At 52.3% G+C, this 20,692-nt stretch overlaps 8 protein-coding genes across 8 annotated transcripts; 7 read left to right on the top strand and 1 right to left on the bottom strand.

Moving 5' to 3' along the window:
* Positions 1–1,391: 1,391 nt before the first annotated feature.
* J4E85_004116 (uncharacterized protein) lies at positions 1,392–2,643 on the top strand (the record flags this gene model as incomplete). The annotated part of the gene is made up of 2 exons (XM_051468378.1): positions 1,392–1,418; positions 1,468–2,643. 2 exons carry the CDS (start codon positions 1,392–1,394, stop codon positions 2,641–2,643), a joined length of 1,203 nt encoding a protein of 400 aa, XP_051327970.1.
* A 553-nt stretch (positions 2,644–3,196) lies between these two features.
* J4E85_004117 (uncharacterized protein) lies at positions 3,197–3,914 on the top strand (the record flags this gene model as incomplete). The annotated part of the gene is made up of 2 exons (XM_051468379.1): positions 3,197–3,239; positions 3,298–3,914. 2 exons carry the CDS (start codon positions 3,197–3,199, stop codon positions 3,912–3,914), a joined length of 660 nt encoding a protein of 219 aa, XP_051327971.1.
* Positions 3,915–4,527: 613 nt separating this feature from the next.
* Positions 4,528–9,544, top strand: J4E85_004118 (uncharacterized protein; the record flags this gene model as incomplete). The annotated part of the gene is made up of 7 exons (XM_051468380.1): positions 4,528–4,581; positions 4,635–6,032; positions 6,078–7,557; positions 7,609–7,867; positions 8,806–9,075; positions 9,175–9,325; positions 9,395–9,544. The coding sequence occupies 7 exons, from the start codon at positions 4,528–4,530 to the stop codon at positions 9,542–9,544; spliced, it is 3,762 nt and encodes a 1,253-aa protein (XP_051327972.1).
* A 440-nt stretch (positions 9,545–9,984) lies between these two features.
* Positions 9,985–11,106, bottom strand: J4E85_004119 (uncharacterized protein; the record flags this gene model as incomplete). The annotated part of the gene is made up of 2 exons (XM_051468381.1): positions 9,985–9,990; positions 10,039–11,106. 2 exons carry the CDS (start codon positions 11,104–11,106, stop codon positions 9,985–9,987), a joined length of 1,074 nt encoding a protein of 357 aa, XP_051327973.1.
* Positions 11,107–11,931: 825 nt separating this feature from the next.
* DPH5 (diphthine synthase) lies at positions 11,932–12,898 on the top strand (the record flags this gene model as incomplete). The annotated part of the gene is made up of 3 exons (XM_051468382.1): positions 11,932–12,066; positions 12,126–12,250; positions 12,298–12,898. The coding sequence occupies 3 exons, from the start codon at positions 11,932–11,934 to the stop codon at positions 12,896–12,898; spliced, it is 861 nt and encodes a 286-aa protein (XP_051327974.1).
* Positions 12,899–15,255: 2,357 nt separating this feature from the next.
* Positions 15,256–17,303, top strand: J4E85_004121 (uncharacterized protein; the record flags this gene model as incomplete). Its single annotated transcript, XM_051468383.1, has 3 exons — positions 15,256–15,280; positions 15,340–17,045; positions 17,097–17,303. The coding sequence occupies 3 exons, from the start codon at positions 15,256–15,258 to the stop codon at positions 17,301–17,303; spliced, it is 1,938 nt and encodes a 645-aa protein (XP_051327975.1).
* A 490-nt stretch (positions 17,304–17,793) lies between these two features.
* Positions 17,794–18,129, top strand: J4E85_004122 (uncharacterized protein; the record flags this gene model as incomplete). The annotated part of the gene is made up of 1 exon (XM_051468384.1): positions 17,794–18,129. The coding sequence occupies one exon, from the start codon at positions 17,794–17,796 to the stop codon at positions 18,127–18,129; it is 336 nt and encodes a 111-aa protein (XP_051327976.1).
* Positions 18,130–18,982: 853 nt separating this feature from the next.
* On the top strand, positions 18,983–20,168 carry J4E85_004123 (uncharacterized protein; the record flags this gene model as incomplete). Its single annotated transcript, XM_051468385.1, has 3 exons — positions 18,983–19,439; positions 19,498–19,956; positions 20,017–20,168. 3 exons carry the CDS (start codon positions 18,983–18,985, stop codon positions 20,166–20,168), a joined length of 1,068 nt encoding a protein of 355 aa, XP_051327977.1.
* Positions 20,169–20,692: the final 524 nt, after the last annotated feature.

Here is a 20,692-nt window from a genome sequence, read left to right on the forward strand (position 1 = left end):
AACCCGATGCAATGTCATATCAAAGCCAGCAGTGACTCCCGATGGGTACGGTCAGGTGGTAAACTTGGTCAGCCCTCGACTCATCACACTGACGACGTTCATGTCGTGTCCGGGTTCGCTGCCACGATCGTCGTCCAAGCGGACTCGCCCGCCCTCACTCTGCCTCATGGACCACAACAATGTGCTGAGGATATGCGTGAGTACGATGCAAGAGCCGGGTACTTTGGCGTATGAACGCAGGCGCCCTAAAGTTGCGGCTGGATCGAGCGAAGCGGAGAGACAAATGGCAAGAGCTTGCGCCACCTGTTGTTCTAAGTCTATTGACCGAGATGAATGCCCTAACGCCTGAGAGGATGTAAATCGTTGGTGGAGGCTGTGACTGTTTCATCCCACCCTTTGCCATCGCTGGCAATGACGAACATCTTTATGCGTAGAATAGGGTAGCCGCCACATCTGCGCACACCACGAAACGCAGCATGACGAGCCGGATGCAGACGCAATGAAGATGGCTTCACCTAGAACTTCTAGCAAGCGTTAGCCGTTGCATGCATGATCACACGTATAAGAAATGGCATGTGTACCTAGGTATTGCTAGAATTTATGTCGGGTCATTGCGACGAGTCGTGGCGTCGGGTCATTGTGTCGGACGATTTCCAACACCAACAATGACGCGCACCTAGCACGATCCGCGACTGGAAAGCCCTGAGGCTAGAACAGCGAGGTGCATGACGATGAGGATGCGGATGCGGCGTGGGGTGCGGCTCAGCAATCCTCTAGTGGGAAACCTGACCGCAGCGGAGACGACAATACTGCCTTTAAGACAGGGCGCCTTCTCATGGGCAGTGTACGAAGCAGGGCTATGCTGCGACCTGTCAACCGCCACGTAACGGTGGTCAAGACAAGGGTTTGTACTTTAATGTCCAGTGCTGCTCCTAATCGGCACATAGAACGCTCCGAGGTTTGGGCAATCTAGGTTTGACGTCGCCGTACATATCCGTCTTGTCTGTTCTCTTGGTTTCCAAGAACGCTCCTCATCGAGCGTTAATTCGCATCGTATTGTTTTCTTCTCTTCTTTTGCTATGCGTTCTCCAATCGACTTCGTGAAGGATCGCCATAACGGCCGGTATCGAGAGAGCATCGACAGCGATGACTACCCTTTAGCACAACCCAGGAGGGAAACTGAGCAACCACCAACGAATGGTCCGACTGCTCTTCCGTCGCTGCCAGAACCATACTCGGCTTTTTCGGTGAACCGCAGGAGGTTCATTCTAGGCGTTGTCACAGCGGCGGGCTTCTTTGGCCCACTATGCGGAGCTGTTTACTTGCCTTCTCTGAAGATCTTCGAGAAGATCTTTAATGCATCGGAGACTGCGGTAAACGGTACAGTCTCAATGTATATGATGGTGTTCGCCATTGCCGTAAGTCATCCGTACCGGCATCTCGAAATGCAAAACTAAGATTGCGTAGCCTCTCTTCGGTGCTGCTGCCTCAGACTTAGGCGGAAGGAAAACAGTATACATGGTCGGACTCGGCAGTTTCCTCGTCGCGAACACCCTACTTGCTGTGCTGCCACCACATATCGCGGAGCTGTACATTCTCCGTGTCTTCCAAGCATTCGGATCCTGTATCGTCTTCTCCGTCGGAGCCGGTACCGTTGCTGATATCACTGAGCCTGCCAAACGTGGAACCGCTTTAGCATGGTTTTTGATGGGACCTCAGCTTGGTCCTGTCCTTGGTCCGCTCATTGGTGGTGCACTCGCGGACGAGAGTAGATGGCGATGGATATTCGGTTTCCTCTCGATCGCGAGTTTTCCGGTATATCTACTCATCGTCTTCTGTACGCCAGAGACATTGCGATCGCTGGTAGGCAACGGCGCACCTGTCGCAAACCAGCCTTGGTTTACGATACCCAAGTTCCGGACACAGCCTTGTACAGACTCGAGAGCTCCGAAAGCTCCCCGTCCAACGCCCCGAAAGTTCCTGCATCTTCTTAAATACCCTCCACATTTGATCGTTTCCTTCAACGGAGCTTTCCAATTTGCTGGACTGTATGCCATTTTCATCTCGTTTGCCACCATTTGGCAGGAGGGCTACGGTTGGACGGCAGCAGAGACTGGGTATGCCTATATATGTCCTGGTATTGCGATGTTCGTCGCTTCGATGGTCGTCGGTCGACTTTCCGACTGGATGCGAAAGAGGGCTCTTGCGAGGAGCTCCACTGGCAAGGTTGCACCTGAGCGAAGAATTACCATCCAGATCTTTGGCTTCGTCATCGCTGCGGCTGGTAAGATTATGTTCGGCTGGTTTGCGCTCGCTCACTTTCACCCCGCCGCGGTCCTCTTCTGTACGGCTCTGGCTGCAATCGGAATGTCTATCATCTTCGTCACTAGTACATCCTTCCAGACTGAGTGCGACCCTGGCCAGGCGGCCAGTCTGGTGGCTTTGGCAGGATTCATGCGCAACATGGCTGCCGCGATCTCCTCACTGATCATGGCCAGTATTTTGGATGCAATGGGTTGGGGTTGGGCGTTCACCGGTCTGGGAATCATAGATCTCCTCTGCATACCAGGGATTATATTGATCATCTTCCGAGGCCCGAAGTTTCGACAGGAGTTGGAACGTGGACAGCAGCCAAAGAAATAAGTGGCTGTGTGGAAGACCTTGCGAGGTCTAGATACAGAATCTTGCTGCTCATTCTGACAGCGATGAGCGATAATCTGTCTTTAAGCATAGCGCGGCGTTAGTGAACATCAGACTTTGTATATTAGCATGCTACTGAAGGGTGCGGAATTGGAATTCATGCCGAGTCAAATGGCAAGAACGACCGCGTTAGTTCTGCAACCGCGTGATCTACAAGTCGACAGCAGGAGACCCAGAAGATTCCGATTAGCATTCCAATGAAGACCAAGTCGTGAGTAGCGTGGTGTTGTCGCATGCGCTGTCAGGGGGAGAAAGTTGTCCTACGTAGATGTGATGGAAGAGATCGATGTTCTAGAATAACCTCGGAAGTGGCTGGAAGGGCGAGTTTGGCCGATCATCGTAACTTCGACATCCACCACCAATTTGTCAGCAGCACTCGCCATCCATGTAGCACGGTAGGTATAAGAGCAAGCAGTCTCGCAGCGATGACATCATTTTATCAGCGAAATCTATCGTGCACAACTTCATCGTGGCGTTCAGAGCAAGTTTACGCAAAATGACCAACTTCAAGGTTGACATCGTTAGCGACACCGTATGCCGTAAGTCCTTATGAACAACGCATCGCATACTCTATATCCGATACTAATTAAGTCACAGCATGGTGCTACGTAGGAAAAAAGCGCTTGGAAAAGGGTATCGCGGCATACCAGGAGAAGCACCCAGACTCCAACGACACTTTCCAAACCAGCTGGTATCCCTTCTATCTGAACCCTGATGCGCCAAAGAGCGCAGACAAGCAACAACTGTACGAGTCGAAGTTCGGCAAAGAGCGCACAGCAATGATGCAGGAGCGTCTCTCGCAGATTGGCAAAGATGAGGGAATCAACTTCAAGTACGGCGGCAAGACTGGAAACACACGCGATTCGCACCGACTTGTGCAACTTGGAAAAACCAAGGGCCCGCAGACGCAGACTCGTGTGATCGAGGAGCTCTTCGCTGCGTACTTTGAGAATGAGAAGGATATCACCACTCAAGAGATCCTTACCGAGGCAGGAATCAAGGCTGGACTTGATGAGAAAGAGATCAAGGATTGGCTGGAGTCAGGCAAAGGAGGACCTGAAGTTGACAAGGAAGTCCAGCAGGCGCGCCGACAACAGATTACAGGCGTTCCCAACTTTACCATTAACGATCAGTTTGAGATCGGAGGTGCGCAGGAACCGGAGGCTTTTGTCCAGTTATTTGAGAGGTTGAAGAGGCAAGAGGGCAGCGGTTAGGTAGTTCAATGTAGAAGAACCATCTTAGCGAATCTGACCTATCCGCGAACGTAACACTACTGTATGTTTCTGTTTTCAGCATACAATGTCGTGTTGAAAAGTTATGTTATTTATTTGCATATCTCCATGTTAATGTAGGCTGCAGACTTGTTCAGTTTCTCCTACGTTAACGTGAGGACGTAGATATGTAACGAGTCAAATTGTTGGCGTGTAGGTCGGTTGAAGAAGGGCTTCTAGTGTTGGTGTCGAGTTCATCGTATCGCTGGTGATGACCAAATCGCGTCAACATGCCGCTAGTCTTCACCTCGGCAACTGCACCTCAACATGGTCACGCGCATTCTCCGTCACGCTTCTATGACATCTCGACGCGGTGATTGCGAGCGCTGAAGCTACCAGCCTCATTCCTCATGGTGCGCAGGTAGTACAACATGTAAGCACCGATGGAGGTGCTACGTGGGTGGCTGTGGCGTTAGCGCCAGTGCCATCGATCTGGGCATCTGCAGGGTTCACGACCAACAATCACCAAGACGCGCTTGGACGGCGCACCTCTCACAGCTACTTCAGTCGCCATGTCCTAGAATCCCATTAGAGTATACGGTCGACGACCTCTCCGATGGCTAACGATGCTCCGCAAACCCCGGCTGAGCGCCGCTTCCTGCGGCCCAGCGTAAGTCGCGTCTTCAGAGACCATGGAGGCGATGCGCTGACCATATCCTATAGCTACGCAGCGCGACTATGGTGCAGCCCAAAACTGGCGAGCGCATCAAGAGATCCTTCACCCTACGAAGATCCCAACACCGACCGACCGAATCCTCCGAGTTCCTACTTGCGCCCGGCCAATACGATGCTGAGAGACACCGGGAGATGGGAAGAGTCGAGTTTGCAAAGGTGGTGCTTACGAACAAATGTCGACAAGGCTACGCGTATGCGACGAGTCCTATTGGGATTGGCATCATGAAGTGCTCATTGGCCTATGTCCTCGGATCGTTGGCGACGTTCGTACCAGCAATCGCAGGATTACTGGGCAAGAACGATGGAAAGCACATAGTCGCGACTATCACTGTGTATTTCCACCCAGCTCGCTCGGCCGGCAGCATGCTGGAGGCTGTCATCTTGGCTTTCGCTGCCTTTCTGTATGCCGCCTTCGTATCCTTCTCTAGCATGGCCGTGTCCGCATACTTTGGAAACCAAAATCTGCTAGTACTTGGGCATGTGATAGTGCTCATTGTATTCTGTGGGGGAGGCTTAGGGCTTGTTGGATGGACAAAACAGAAGCTTGGGAATCCACTGGTCAACGTGGCTTGCTCACTGACATCGCTAGCTCTCATCACGATCCTGACCAAGGAGGGAGCTGTTCAGGCAGCCAAATTCTCCTACGTCAAAGTCTGGCAGGTTCTGAAGATGATAATCATGGGCTGTTCCGCCTCAGCACTCGTATCGCTCCTCGTACAACCAAAGTCGGCGCGCAACGAATTCCGCGATACGTTCATCCAATCGACAGATGCTATGGCAGAAATGCTCAACAACATCACCCTTAGCTTCCTTTCCGGTGCTGAATCAGACCTCAAGAGCGAATCATATGTCGAAGCATCGAACAAGAGCCAGTCAACGTTCAAAACACTTGTAAAGAACCTGGGAGAAGCCAAGTTTGAGCACTACGCGCTGGGTACTGAGGAAGAGTACAGGATTCACGCGAAACTGGTTAAATGTCTAGAAAAGCTCATGCAGAGCTGTGGTGGGCTGCGAAGCGCTGCCGAAACCCAATTTACGCTGTTGGCGCAATCCGAGGCCGCGCCCAGCGCCAGCGGAACGTCGCAGCAATCCATACCCGCCAATGGAACGGTGAACTCGTCGATATTCTCGGACCATACAATGTCCTTCAGTCCCCCGCAAATGTCTCCTAGTCTCAGCCATACAGAGAGGCGAACCAGCATTCTTGCATCTATCGACGAGTTACCGGAAAGTTCCCAAGCATCTGCATATCCCTCAGCAGCTGGATCCGACGACGAGTCCACTCCGACTAAGAAGAAGTCTGACCAAGTCGCGACCCTTCTGAAGTCAGATCTTACGCCTGCTGACATGTTCTCGGTGTTCATTGCTAGCTTGGGGCCACCAATGGTACGTCTAAGAGTCGCGGACTGTGAATTGTGCTAACACCAGTAGAAATCTTTAGCATACACACTACGCGAGGTCCTTTCTGAACTGCCTTTTGGACCTGGGCCCGAGTACAACATGGCTATCAACGAGCACTTCCGCCACAGTCTAGTCGATGCCAAAGCCCTCTTCTCAGATGCACGTCGGGAAGCCCTCTCAGCTGTCTACAAGAACAAGATACCAACGAGGACCAGCTCTGCAGCGATTGCAGCAGACTTCGAGGAGGTTGCCGCAAGCTGTGGATACTTTAGTTCGTCGCTTCTAGACTTCGCTGAAGACATGGTGTCGTTCCTTGACATCCTCGAAGAGCTGAAAGCTAATGTCAATCGCTACCCGCGGCAAAGAACCTACAGCTGGCTGAAATTCTGGCAGCGTGGGCGCAAGAAGGATAAGGCAGGAGATACCCCTGAGGAGGCCTATCTTACTGATGAGACAGAGGCCCACACACCAGGAGGCTCGCGTGAGATCCACAACCCCATCTACCGGAAGTCGACCCGTGGAGACCCTTACAAGCCAGAAAACGAGCAGCCACTTTCATACCGTATCTGGACATCATTGGCCGTCTTTAGAAGAGACGACCTGAAATACGCCGTCAAGGTCGGCATTGGCGCAGTCCTGTACGCCATGTGGTCCTTCATCCAGTCGACTCGAGGGTTCTACGGTCACTGGCGTGGCGAGTGGGGCTTGTTGTCATACATGTTGGTGTGCTCGATGACCATCGGTGCCTCCAATACTACTGGTTTCCAACGTTTTGCTGGTACATGTCTCGGAGCTATACTGGCAATCGCCGCATGGATCGCCGCTGACGAGCATGCCTTTGTCTTGGGTTTCTTTGGCTGGGTTATATCCCTGTTCTGCTTCTACATCATCGTTGGAAAGGGGAAGGGGCCTATGGGTCGCTTCATTCTACTGACCTACAATCTCTCTGCACTTTACGCATACTCGCTCTCGGTCAAGGACGATGACGACGATGACGATGAGGGTGGTATCTCACCCGAGATCTGGGAGATTGTACTCCACCGTGTGGTTGCGGTGATGGTTGGATGCATATGGGGTATCATAGTGACGAGAGTCATCTGGCCTATCTCTGCGCGCCGCAAAGTCAAGAAGGGCACGTCTCTACTATGGCTAAAGATGGGGTTGATCTGGAAACGTGGGCCTCTAAAGACCTTACTCGAGGCCAACGAACGCACCAGCAGGACGTACACGTACATGTCGGAACGCGAAGAGCTGGAACTCCGTCGGTACCTTTCTCATCTGGACACGCTGCGAGCATCAGCTGCCGCAGAGTTCGAGCTCAAGGGCCCGTTCCCAGACAAGAGCTTCAAAGTCATTTTAGGCGCGACCAGCCGTATCTTGGATAGTTTCCATGCTATGAACGTCGTCATACTCAAAGATGTGAAGGCCTCAGAGGGCGAGAAGGAAGTCTTGAGGTATACCAAGAAAGAGTGGACGGACCTGAGTTGGCGCATCAGTCATCTCTTCTCTGGTGAGTCACACTTGACAAGCTTTCTCAAGAGCACCGGCTAACAGTACACAGTCATGGCCTCCTCAATGAAATTGGCATACCCGCTCAACGACGTCTTGCCTAATATCGAACACACGCGAGATCGTCTACTAGCAAAGGTCTTTGAGTTCCGACAGAGCGGGCTGGGAAAAGTTATTGCCAATGATGAAGATTACGAGTTGCTGTACGCGTACGCGTTGGTGACTGGGCAGCTCGCGCATGATCTCAACATCATTGGACAGGAGATTGAGAAGCTGTATGGTGTGTTGAGTGAGGAGGACTTGAAGTTACAGTAGATATGCAATGCACATAAAAGCTGCTCCTCGCGATCTGTTTACGTTCTCTGTTTGAAACAGCATACGCTTCTTGACTTGTGTGAGGGGTGTGGTGATTGCCACCCTTAGTCTCCGCGGTAATAACGCAGGTGCAGTAGCTCGCTTGTGATGATCCTAAATGAGTCACGATGATAGATGCGGCACACCTCGCAGCACGGTGACCTAGGCGTCGATGATCTCAATGCGTCATCCATCGTCGGTGCCAATATCGTTACATGCGCGTTGTCGCGTGATGGACGTCTCAAGCTCACCAAGAAATGTCCGACGATGAGCTGCAACCCCATCGGTCTAATGATAGAAATAAGCTTTGGGGCCATCTGTCGTTGACTCACGTTGTGATTGTGCCTAGTTTACGCATCTAGCAGTCGCGAAACATTGCCACACAGCTGATCTTGGTAACGTAAACTTTGGCTTTGAACTTCGCGGAAATGAGAGCGATGGTCCTTTCGTGGAGTGAGACGGAAATCCTACACGCGACAACTTGTACTTTCCATAATGCAAAAACGGTAGCTTTTGTTTTGGAAGGTGCATTGAAGTTGTTGTTGGTGTCTGGGGTCGGGGTCGTAAAACGACTAGTGGCCGGCACGTGATGAGCTTGGCGCTCTAAGCGATCACGCGCACCTGCCCAGGTCGGATCCTCAATATTCTGCGAACGTCTTGCCGCGACTCTCGATACTAACCTCCAGGACAACCAACCCGTCAAAATGTAAGGAATACCGATTGCATACCCTCAGCATTGCTTCGAAGAGCACTTCCGCACCCGCAACCACGTCGCCGACTCGCAGTGCTGCTCAGCAGGCGCCCGAGACGTGGCGAACCCCTCTTTTCACGATAGCACTTTCCATCGTCCACGACCGTACAATTGATCAAAATACTGACGGAGTGTGTTTCGCAGGGTCAACCTCCGCACTCAGAAGCGCCTCGCGGCCTCCGTGGTCGGTTGCGGAAAGCGCAAGATCTGGCTCGACCCCAACGAGACCAGCGAAATCGCCAACGCCAACTCCCGCCAGACCGTCCGCAAGCTCGTCCAGGATGGCCTCATCATCCGCAAGCCCGTCACCATGCACTCGCGTGCCCGCGCCCGGGAGCTGACCGCCGCTCGACGAATTGGCCGACACCGTGGTTTCGGTAAGAGGAAGGGTACCAAGGACGCTCGTATGCCAAGGTACGCAATCACGATGCCGCTCCCGCAATGGACTCGACAGAGATTCATTGTGGGGAGTGAAGGATGAAGGAGACTGATTGCTGATGCGGATGTCTATAGCCAAATCGTCTGGATGCGCCGTCTCCGTGTCCTCCGCCGTCTCCTCGTCAAGTACCGTGCCGCCGGAAAGATCGACAAGCACCTCTACCACGAGCTCTACCACCTGTCCAAGGGTAACACCTTCAAGCACAAGCGTGCTCTCGTTGAACACGTACGTCCGCCATGACATCATGACTATGTCAAACCCCGCTCCATGCTCGGCTACTGACACGCATCGTAGATCCACAAGGCCAAGGCTGAGAAGGCCCGCGAGAGGGCTATCCAGGAAGAGATGGATGCCAAGCGCGCGAAGACCAAGGCGGCGAGGGAGAGGAGGCAGGAGCGTGTCCAGCAGAAGCGTCAAGCTCAGTTTGGCGACGATGCGGAGTAAACACGGGATATCATGATGAACACCTGGCGTGGGTCTTTTCAAGGTTAAAGGAGGGCGTCAATCTCCTTTTTATCTGGGCATATGCGGTCATGTTTCATGTTACGTCTGTGAAGGACTCTTCTCTCCATGCATACTCGACCGACAAGGCTGCCCTCACTCTGATCACCGATGCTATGAGTGTACCAAAAAGGATATGCGCATCGGAATTAGAAACCAGTAGTCAAACTTGGAGTTGGTCTGCTTTCATGCATTGTCTGTGGATCTGATTGCGTGATGCTTGCTCGAATGATTCTCATTCGCATTCCTGAAAGTACCCCGGATTACCCAATCCCCATGACACGGACGCCATACACCCTGTTACCTGCTTAGGGTATCAAACAACCAAAGCGCCTTATCCAAACACCTCGTGCTGAGCCAACCTTGGTCGCATGACCATGCCTTTAGATCTAGGTTTCATCAGTACATGTTCTCACCCATCGCATGTTATTACTCACCAACTTGAGTGCAGCCCTATGCACGTTCCTCGTAAAGTTGAGCATAGCCTTCGCCTTGTTGTTCCCCCTCTGCAGCCGCCTGTAACCCTCCTGTACATGACTCGGCTGCACCGGCTCCCTCGCCTCCTCTGGCGGATCAAACAGACCACGCTCTCTCTTCCTCTTAAGCCTGTTCTGCTCACCACCATGATTCTTCTTGTAAAGGTCTTCCGCATCCTTGACCTTGAGCGCCTCCTCCGTAAGCGTCTGCACAATCTCAAACGTCAAGAAACCGAGGATATCGATGATGTCGTCAGAGGGTTTGGAATCGGTGATGAGACCGAAACCCGCCCATTCTTTGAAACGCTTGCCTTTGCGGTAGGTGAAGGATGCTTGGCGGCAGTCAGACCAGTGGACGTATTCTTCCCTCGTCATGTCTTTGGTACGTTCGTCTGCGTTTTTGAGGCGTTGCAGGGTAGCGTAATTCATTTCCTCTTCTTCCTCGTCTTCGACATCGTCTTTTTGCGGTGGGAACTCAGTGAAGAAGGAATGCACGTCCCAGACTAAATCAACTTTCGCGCGCTTGGCTTTTTTCGAGGCGTCGACGGGGGCGGCGCCGGGGCCTCCTGCTCCTACCACGCCGGCGGCTATGTCTGCATCTCCGGCTCCGACGTCTGCGCCGCCATCGCCGCCTTTGTCGTCTGAGTCTTTGACGGAGCGTCGCACGTCTTTCCATTGCAGGAAGTGACGAAGGCGCGAGATTTTGGCGCGGTCGTGTCGGATTAGCATGAAGAGGTCGTCTGTGGATATGGATTTGCTGCCGCGGCGTGTGGCTAGGGCTGTGCATTCTCGTAGCATGTGCTGGACTTGGTCTTGGACGATTGATTCGATCAGGGTAGTTGTTTCGGGGGAGGGTTCGCCGGTTTCGCCGGAGACGAACATCATCTGTGGGATCGTTAGATTCAGGCCGACGTCGAAGTGAATTTCGAATGGAAGCAGAGCTTCTGGAGATGCGGGCCGAGACATTGGGGGCGAAGAAAGCGCAGGGGAGGATGTAGAAGAGGCCATGGTGGTGGCCTCTTGCAACATGGTTGGGGGGAAGTGTGTGAGTCAAGGAAATGTGTGGGTGGCACAAGTGCTGGGGGCATCTTGTGGGTGAGCTTTTTTGGGAGCTCGCTTGTATCTTTGCAAGATGGGATGGGGTGGGTGATGGGACGATTGTAGGTGAAGTAGAGTTGGGGCCATGTTGGCTGTCCATCTAGAACGTGACTGCGGATGAACAAGAACCATAACCCATATACGATTTATGAACATTGGCGTGATGTGGGAGCGAATTTCCGGAGTCTTTGAATGCATTCATCCAAATGTGAAATTGTGTTGGTGCTTGCGTAGGCGCGCATAACAGCGTCCTTCATGTACAGGGAAGGATGTGAAGGCCGATGATGTTATAGGCAGCGTAGTTCAACCCAAACTTTCCAAAATCCATCTCTTTCTTGTTTTGAACGTCAAAGAAGAATCATGAGAGAACCACAAGAAGAAGATGCAATTGACTAACCTGCTGGATCTCCGTCCGATACTTGGCCATCTTATCCTTGTCCGACATGGTGTCTTACTCCGTCGTCCAAAGGCTCCTATAATCATACAAAGCGCGTCGTCAACTTCTTACAGCTATACAAAACAGAAAGTCGAACACAAGAGGCGTGGGGCGCGGCGAGGAATGTGAATGGAGTCCGGGGATGGGACGCGGTTTGCGGTCTACTAGCGCGATTTCAGACGATGCCTGATGCGACAGCACGGGTTGGCCCGAGCACGCTCAGCCCTACCACATGCAAATCATCAGCCCCGCTCAACTTTTTGTCAATTTGGCGAACAACCCCACCACGACTTTCACCCCACGCGTCACCACTGCCCATTATGCTGTATCTCGTGGGTCTCGGCTTGGCGGACGAAAAGGACATCACTGTCAAGGGTCTGGACATTGTGAAGAAGGCGGAGCGCGTCTACCTCGAGGCGTACACGGCGGTGCTGCTGGTGGAGAAGGATGTGCTTGTGAGTCCAAGATGCGATTGATGAGACAAGCACTAGGAAACTAATTATCACGGCAGTAGGAAGCTTTCTATGGCCGCGAAGTCATCATAGCCGACCGCGAAATGGTCGAGTCGTCCAGCGACGATATCCTCAAAGATGCTGACAAAGTCGACGTCGCATTCCTTGTCGTAGGCGATCCATTCGGGTATGTTCCTCCACGAATACATACTACGCCTATCTAACACCCGACAGAGCGACCACACACACCGACCTCGTCCTCCGCGCCCGCGAACTCTCTATCCCCACCCGCTCCATCCCCAACGCCAGCATCCTGACCTCGATCGGCACGACCGGCCTGCAACTCTACAACTTCGGGCAAACCGTTTCCATGGTCTTCTTCCTTGACAACTGGAAACCCGCCTCCTTCTACGACCGCATCAAGGAGAACGTCTCCATCGGCCTACACACGCTCGTCCTCCTCGACATCAAGGTCAAGGAGCAGAGTCTGGAGAACATGGCGCGCGGACGCAAGATTTACGAGCCGCCGCGCTACATGACTGTTGCGCAGTGCGCGCAGCAGATGCTGGAGATTGAAGAGGATGTCAAGCAGGAGGGTGCTTACACCAAGGAGAGTCTGGCTGTGGGTGTTGCGCGGGTTGGTGCTGAGGATGAGAAGATCGTCGCTGGAACATTGGCACAGCTGTGTGAGGCGGATCTGGGGAAGCCGCTGCACAGTCTGGTGCTACTGGGTCGACGGACACACGACCTTGAGAGGGACTTCCTCGAGGAGTTCGCTGTGGATAAGGAGAAGTTCAGGGAGGTCTGGAAGAGAGACTACGAGGGCAAGCAATGAGTTGGCATGTAGCAGCACGCGAAATCGCTTAGATGCGGCTCTTGTTCTGATGAATCACCACAATCCAATGTCAATATGCCATACTGAGACTGACAGACGAATCTGGGCATTGCGTGCGTAGCCATAGTTGCCTCTACTCGATCCTGCATTCTGTCCATGTCTGCGCTGTTCGCTCGCGAATGCTGACCACATGTCGTATACATGTGTTATCCTGTTTCTTTTCCGTCGTTCCAGTTCTCCATGTATTCGACATGGTATCGTCCTTGCATCTATATCCCATTTTCGAAGACTTTCTTCATCGTTGCGATGCACTTTTCCAACTCCTGCTCTTGTAACGGGTGAAGGGCTAAGCAGAGCCTGAACCGATGCTCCGGAAATGGCTCGTGTGAAGGGAACATTTTGATACTTCGAGACCACTTCCAGTCTCCTTGTACGACTATTTTTGGGTCTACATGCGCGAGCGCCGTTGTTCTTAATAGTATGTTCCGCCACCATCCAACATCGCTCATCTTACTGATAAGAGTCCTATCTTTACGGGCATGAACCGCAAGTGCCACGATCTTGCGTATGATCCAACAGCTACAAGTATGTAAACTCTTCTTCTCCATAAGCGAAGGCCAGATCATCCGGATGGTAAAGGCGTGATATTCTTCGCAAATACGAGCGATCAAACGCCAACATTTGTCTGCAATGAACTCTCGTACAAGGAGGGGACGGTGTTCCCATACGGTGATCTCTCGGAGACAACTATGCAGGGCCATGGGAACATCTTCGAGGAAGTTCAATAGGTCAAGTGGACCGCATGCAAACAGTATGTCATTGCGACATATAACGATGTTCTTCGTCTCTTCTTTCAGTTGCCGGCAAACATGTTTAAGCTGGTTGACCTCCCTGGCGGTCTCGAGGCTGTTGTCGAGCTGTTTTGCATACCAATCTTGCTCGCGTTCCTTTTTGGAAGGTCTCTTTTCCATGACAGGGACCGCGTAGAAGCGGAATATTCCGGAGTTGCTGGATGGTTCTTCGCGACATACCACACCTCTCGGGTTCGTGAGAGTGTTTTCGTAGACTATATTTCTGAGCTCAGCAGAGAGTTGGAAGAAATGGCAAGTGCCATCCGGGGAGGGTTGGCTTGGATCCATGATGTCTTTGCGGCGGTTCGGAGTGGTGGGGTTTTGATTGCGTTGGGTCGAGAAGTCGATCTTTAGGGACGTGGGGATATTGAGATGGTAGATAGTAGATAGTAGATAGTAGATGGTAGATGGTAGATGGTAGATGGTAGATGGTAGATGGTAGATGGTAGATGGTAGATGGTAGATGGTAGATAGTAGATGGTAGATGGTGCGATGTCTTTGGACGAGCGTACTGTATTTTTATATCGCCCTGCACATTACCAATATGGTTGAGTGGCCGTCCTTCGGTTGCCGTCTATTGGTACCTTACTGCGTTAGTGGATCCAGATAGGGATGAACCACCCACAACTTCTGCATTTTAAATGTTATCTGTCAGAGAATAGATCTTTGGGTCAGAAAATCTGCTCCTTTCCAACAACAGACAGTGGTGATCTTTCATTTATGTTCCCTTGCAATGCTGATTGCGGAACGAATGTAGCCATAAGTACATCGTACAAGACGTCGCCCGTCGAAATGCACCGGTGGTGTCCTGTTCAGGTGTGATGCCTAGATTTTGGGGGACGAAATAATAGTTGGAGAGTTCGGATAGTATTAGTAGGCTAGAATGTTGATCGCAGCGCTACTGCAGCTCTTCGCCTAATACCAAGCGACATCCATGGATAGAGGTTTAGAAGTGTCTCTCCACGAACATCTTTTGGACACTGCGTGATGTGACGTGCGAGATTGATGCAGTTGGTAGCTGCCTGGGCATTTGCCTGGGTGGAGGTAGAAGTTGCGAGGTCAAGCCCTTGAGAGGTAAGAGCGTCTGACGTCACAGCACAGTCATTCATCGGCCGAGGCAACCACAAAGCATCACGATGATCTGTACAATCTGATCGGCCCGCTTCCATTCTTCCGCTTGCAGCAGTCCTCACAAAGATTCAACCATTCAGGACTAGCGCACTGACGATGTCCAAACCTACCGACGCCATAGAAGATTCCGGCTCGCCCGGTAAGCGGCTTCTCCAAGATGTCATCAATACGCCCTCCACTCGCACGCCTTTACCTTTGGATAGAGATAGCGGTACTGAACTGTATCGACAACACAGTCGTAAGGAAGAGAACATGCAGAATCCAAAGATGAAGCGGGTCGCATCAAGACCGCAGACCTCCAGCTCAAGACGCTCGGCAAACGGCTACATGCCCATAGAAGACTATGGGCTGATTGGAAATATGAGAACATGCGCCATGGTCGCAACAGACGGAGGAATCGGTATGTAAATTCTGCGAACCGTATGTCAAACACATACTGACTTTGTACGCCTACTCCAGATTACATGTGTTGGCCCTACTTCGACTCCCCGTCTGTCTTCTGTCGCATTCTGGACAAGGAAAAGGGCGGGCACTTCAGCATAGGGCCCACCGGCGACGACACATGTACGACTAAACAGCAGTATCTACCTGCGAGCAATATTCTCCAAACACGCTACCTGAAGGAGGAGGGTGTCATGAACGTCGTGGACTTCTTTCCTAGACCGAATGACAAGAACTGGGACGAAAATTATCACGCGAACGTACTCGCGAGCAACCATACAGGAAGCGTACCAGAACGTCCCGATCTGAAGAAGTGGCTAGTCAGGCGGGTAGAATGTATGCGGGGCAAAGTTGACGTGTGCGTCGAGGTCTTCCCTGCTTTCAACTACGCGCAGGACAAGCATACGACCGAGATTGTCGATATGGGCAAGACTGGTCAAGGACGTTGCCTGCAACGTGTCATCTTCAAATCAAAAGACCTCTCCCTGGAGCTCAACGCAACGATCGATTGTGGGGATGAACCCGACGGCGTTTGCCCAAGAGTGGTTTTTGAGAAGTCACCGGAGCTACAAGACCTGGGCGATGGTGTCACGGCCGCTTTCACTTTAAACGAAGGCCAAGCCGTATCCTTCATACTGCGCGACGCGGAAGACCACAGCCCAGACGTAATTGAGACTGAACAAGTTCAAGAGCTGCAGACCAACACCCAAATGTACTGGGTCAGGTGGATAGAGCAGAGCAAGTATAAAGGGCGATGGGAAGAGGTGGTTACGCGGAGTCTGCTGATTCTCAAGATGCTGACCTTCGAGCCAAGCGGAGCAATCGTTGCTGCACCGACTTTCTCTCTGCCCGAGGACTTTGGTGGATCGCGAAACTGGGACTACCGCTACTCCTGGGTGCGCGATGCGTCGTTCACCATCTACACCTTTCTCCGGATGGGTATTAGCCATGAAGCTGAAGCCTACATAAGCTACATCTTCCAACGTGTCAAAGAGGCCAAAGCGCGGCAGGGAGCTTTGCCAATCATGATGACCATCTGGGGCGGCACAGACATACCAGAGCTCGAACTACCCCACTTGGAGGGATACAGGGCTAGCCAACCGGTCCGGATCGGCAATGGCGCGGCTTTCCATGTACAGCTTGACATTTACGGGGAGTTGATGGATGGCATCTACCTCGTGAATAGGTTCTCGCGTCCCATCTCATATGATCAGTGGCTCCTTGTCCGACATATCGCGGACTACGTATGTACTGTCTGGAAAGAGCCCGACATGTCGATCTGGGAAGTCCGCGGCAAGAAGCAGAACTTTGTATACAGCAAGATGATGCTGTGGGTAGCCCTGGATCGGGCATTGCGCCTGGCAGACAAGAGGAGCTTCCCATGTCCGCATCGAGCCGAGTGGTACAGGGTCCGCGATGAGATCTACGAGGAAGTCATGGAGAAGGGCTACAACACCGACTTGGAGTGCTTCATCCAGAGCTACGAGTCGAATGATATCCTGGATTCGGCCGTCTTGATTGCGCCTCTGGTCTTCTTCATTTCTCCGACTGATCCGCGCTTCCTCAAGACTCTCGACCGCATACTCAAGGCTCCTGAGAAGGGCGGGCTGACGAGTACCGGTTTGGTGTACAGGTACAATCACGCCCTGAGCGACGATGGCGTGGGTGGGCAAGAAGGCGCTTTTAGCATGTGCACGTTTTGGCTCGTCGAGGCGTTGACTAGGGTAAGCGGTCTGCGTTGCAACACAAAGTTTTGCTTTTTACTGACATCACAGGCTGGCGCGTACAACGAGAAGTACCTGTTACAGGCGGTAACTATCTTCGAAAACATGCTAAGTTTCGGAAATCATTTGCACATCTTCTCGGAGGAGATTGCGCGCTCGGGGGAGCAGTTGGGCAACACACCACAGGCGTTCAGCCATCTGGCGGTGATCTCAGCGGCATTCAACCTGGACAAGACGTTGAATTTGCGACGCAAGTAGAGTGGCATGGAGGGTGGTAGCGATAGATGGCAATGCAAACCAGACGCTGAAACGTGCATGCATGTTCTAGATGGGCGCGCTAATCTAACGCACAGGGACGATCAGCAGCTAGCACGTCATGGCTTGCATCGTTCCACAGCCGGAAATCGATCTATTGTCGCTAGCTGGAGGATGCCGTACTCTTGGAAGGAATGTGTGGCGCCGGCTACCAACCGCCCCTGGCGCACTGACTGGGCAATCTCCCAGGCTGAGCCGCGCAACTTTCAAGGCTTTCCTGCCCTTTGCACCTCTGGACAACGCACCCCAACCCATCGCCAGCGGGCCATGACATAGCACCCCCATAATATCTTCCTTCACTCTCTATAATTCTACATTCGCTCTCTTGTCGGCCTCTTTTTCGCGTCGTCCACGTACCACACCCGTGCCGTCATCATCAACTGCCCACCTACGCGTCGCAATCCGCACTTCACTCTCACCACCACCCGTCATCATGTCGCTTTCATCCACCTCCTCCGCTTCCTCCTCCTACAGCGTAACGAACCTCTCCGTTATTGATGAAAAGATCGAGATGCCACCTCCGCCCACAGAACTCCTCGTCAGAGACTTCGGTTGGCCATCGGTTTCTCCGCGCTACCGCGGCGACCACACGCAAGAAAGCAACCCCGACTGGGAGCACGACCCGCTTGATTGCGAAAAGGCCAAGGCAGAGGCCTTTGAGAAGATGGAGCGAAGCTACGCCCTCTACATGGCCAATCTTGAAAAGAAGCCGCCCGTGCAGAAGAAGAAAGCAACCTGGGCTCGCTTCCTACCCTGGGTGCGCGTCTAACGCACTCTCTCGACTGCCCCGTCGCCTACACGACAATGGCCCAGCATGACCATTGAAGGCTTCGCGGAGAGGCGCGGTTGCTGCGACACGATCCTCGCAGCGCCTATCCACGACGTCGCCTCGAAAAATTGGATACGCACCTGCCCACCACAAACAATTTTCAAAAGATACCCATTGTTACGAAAGAAAAAGGAATACAACATCGATACCACCGGATTGGGGACAGGAAGGAAGCAATGCCGGTGCACACCCCGGCCCACGCATGATTCGGAGGCAGCTCGGAGTCTAGATCCGGCCTGCCGAGCCATGAGTGACGGGGGAAGGTGCGGGGCTGTCTTCCACCTTGCGCCCTACACTGGAAGCAATCTTTGATACGCGTTTTCTTGTTCCCTTTGTTGCCCAAAAGCCTTGCGCTTCGCTCTACGATTTCGTTAGCATATACCCTTTTTTGTATACCCAGTTTAGATTTTTATTTGTTACGCCCGAGCGATATAATACTACTAATACATCAACGATTTTTCTTCACACTCCTGGTTCGTGGTGAATCTCGTCTCGGGGTTTGTATTGCGCCGCGGGGTTATAATCACCTCGACTATCGGGAATGATCACCCTCACTCCACTGTCATGCAGCGGTAGACCATTCCCGACCGTTGCACGCGGGAGATATATCTACATGGCTCCACTACACGACGTGTCGGAAATTTTTCTTAATTTATCCTCCGTCGCCATTGCCTGGTTTCCCTTCGCGCTCTTTCCTCTTTAGCATTGACACGCAGGTGACACTCACGCTCCTGTCACACAACCCCACTCGAAACATACCCAGCATATTCTCCATACCTGAACTACATCCATCATGGGTTCAATGCCAGAGAAGAAGACCATGCGTGCCCAACAGTACGATGCGCGGGACAACAAGCTCCACCTCAACGAAGTACCCATCCCGACGCCGCGCGAACATGAGATTTTGGTCAAAATGGGCAGCGCATCCCTATGCCACACTGATGCCATGCTCTTCGAGCCTAACGACCAAGGTCTAATTCTCGGCAAGAACCCCGTCACCATCGGCCACGAAGGAACCGGCAGAGTAGTATCGACTGGCTCTGGAGACCTAGCCCGAACGTTCAAAGAAGGCGATCCCGTCGGCTTCCTTTGCGCAGTAGACTGCTGCTTCGAATGCCACGCCTGCAAGAACGTCCACAACGCTTGGTGCGCAACAGGCGAGACAAAGATCCAAGGGTTCAGCGCGGACGGCTATTTCGCCGAATACGCGGTCGTAGATGCCAGGGAAGCCATCATCCTCCCTGAGAACCGTCAGTCATATCTGATCTAGAACCAGAATACTAACCGCAGGCTAACATACCTCAACAGTTGACCCCAAAGCCTCAGCTCCCCTCTTCTGCGCAGGCGTAACAGCCTACCACGGCATCGCCGACTGCCAACTACCCGCCGGTTCCTGGCTCGCCGTAATCGGATGCGGCGGCCTAGGCCACATGGGCATCCAATACGCCAAAGCCATGGGCCACAAGGTCATCGCCATCGACATCACCGACGACGCAATAGAAGAAGCGCGTATCTGCGGCGCGGACTATACTTTCAACTCCATGGCCGACAAGGACTGGAAGAAGAAGATTGTAGAGCTTACAAAAGGTGGTGTACACGCAGCTGTTAATTTCACAGCGAGCAAAAAGAGTTATGATGATTGTCCCGCGATTGTCAAGGCGGGGCAGGGGATTATTATGGTGGTGGGGATTCCGCAGCAGCCGCTTGAGTTCAATGGGCTGGATATTGCGTTGGGGAGGTATCAGGTTAAGGGGTCGAGTAATGGGAGTAAGTTCATTTTTCGTTTTTGTGAATGTATGGAGTGGAGATGCTGACCATTATGTGCAGCTTGCTACAATATGAGAGAGGCAGTCGAGTTCTCGGCGAAGCACAATATCACGCCGCATATGACGACTTTCAAACTGGAAGAGGTGCCGAAGATGGTGGAGTTGATGAATGCGCATAAGGCCAAGGGACGGATGGGCGTTGTGTTTGACTGAAGACGTTGACCGTATGAGTGGAAGGTGCAAAATCTACCAAGTTACAAGCGATGTGATACTTTCTGCCGTCTACGCCTTGCTCGTTCAAGGTCATCAAAACAATTGTAGTTTTTGGAAGGCTCCGATCCCACGCCTTCGACTATAAAGCCTGATGATACGGCACCTTTCTCCTCTCCTGCACTCCACATTTTCTCCTCGGATACTAAAAGCGCTGTACACATCTTTCATGGCGTCTGGTCTTTCTCTCCTTTTTTGTTCCAAAAGTCACATACACCACCACATGTCTGCTTTAAAACGCAAACTTTAATCTACATGTTCCTGAGTTTGGAGTACTGCAATTACACATTACTACACTATTTTTCCTGGTTGGATTCTGCACGAAAACAAAAACCTCGAACCCAGACAAGACACGTGCTATGCTTCTTTGGTGTGTGCGAGATTCACACGCCGAAATCAACCGACTCACTTGCCAATTGGACGTAAGCAGGGCTCAAAAGAATACCAGATATTGATCATGTTTGCGC

This window comes from Alternaria conjuncta (genome assembly GCF_024043145.1).
Source record: "Alternaria conjuncta strain BMP 0040 chromosome Unknown scaffold_5, whole genome shotgun sequence".
NCBI classification, from domain to species: domain Eukaryota; kingdom Fungi; phylum Ascomycota; class Dothideomycetes; order Pleosporales; family Pleosporaceae; genus Alternaria; species Alternaria conjuncta.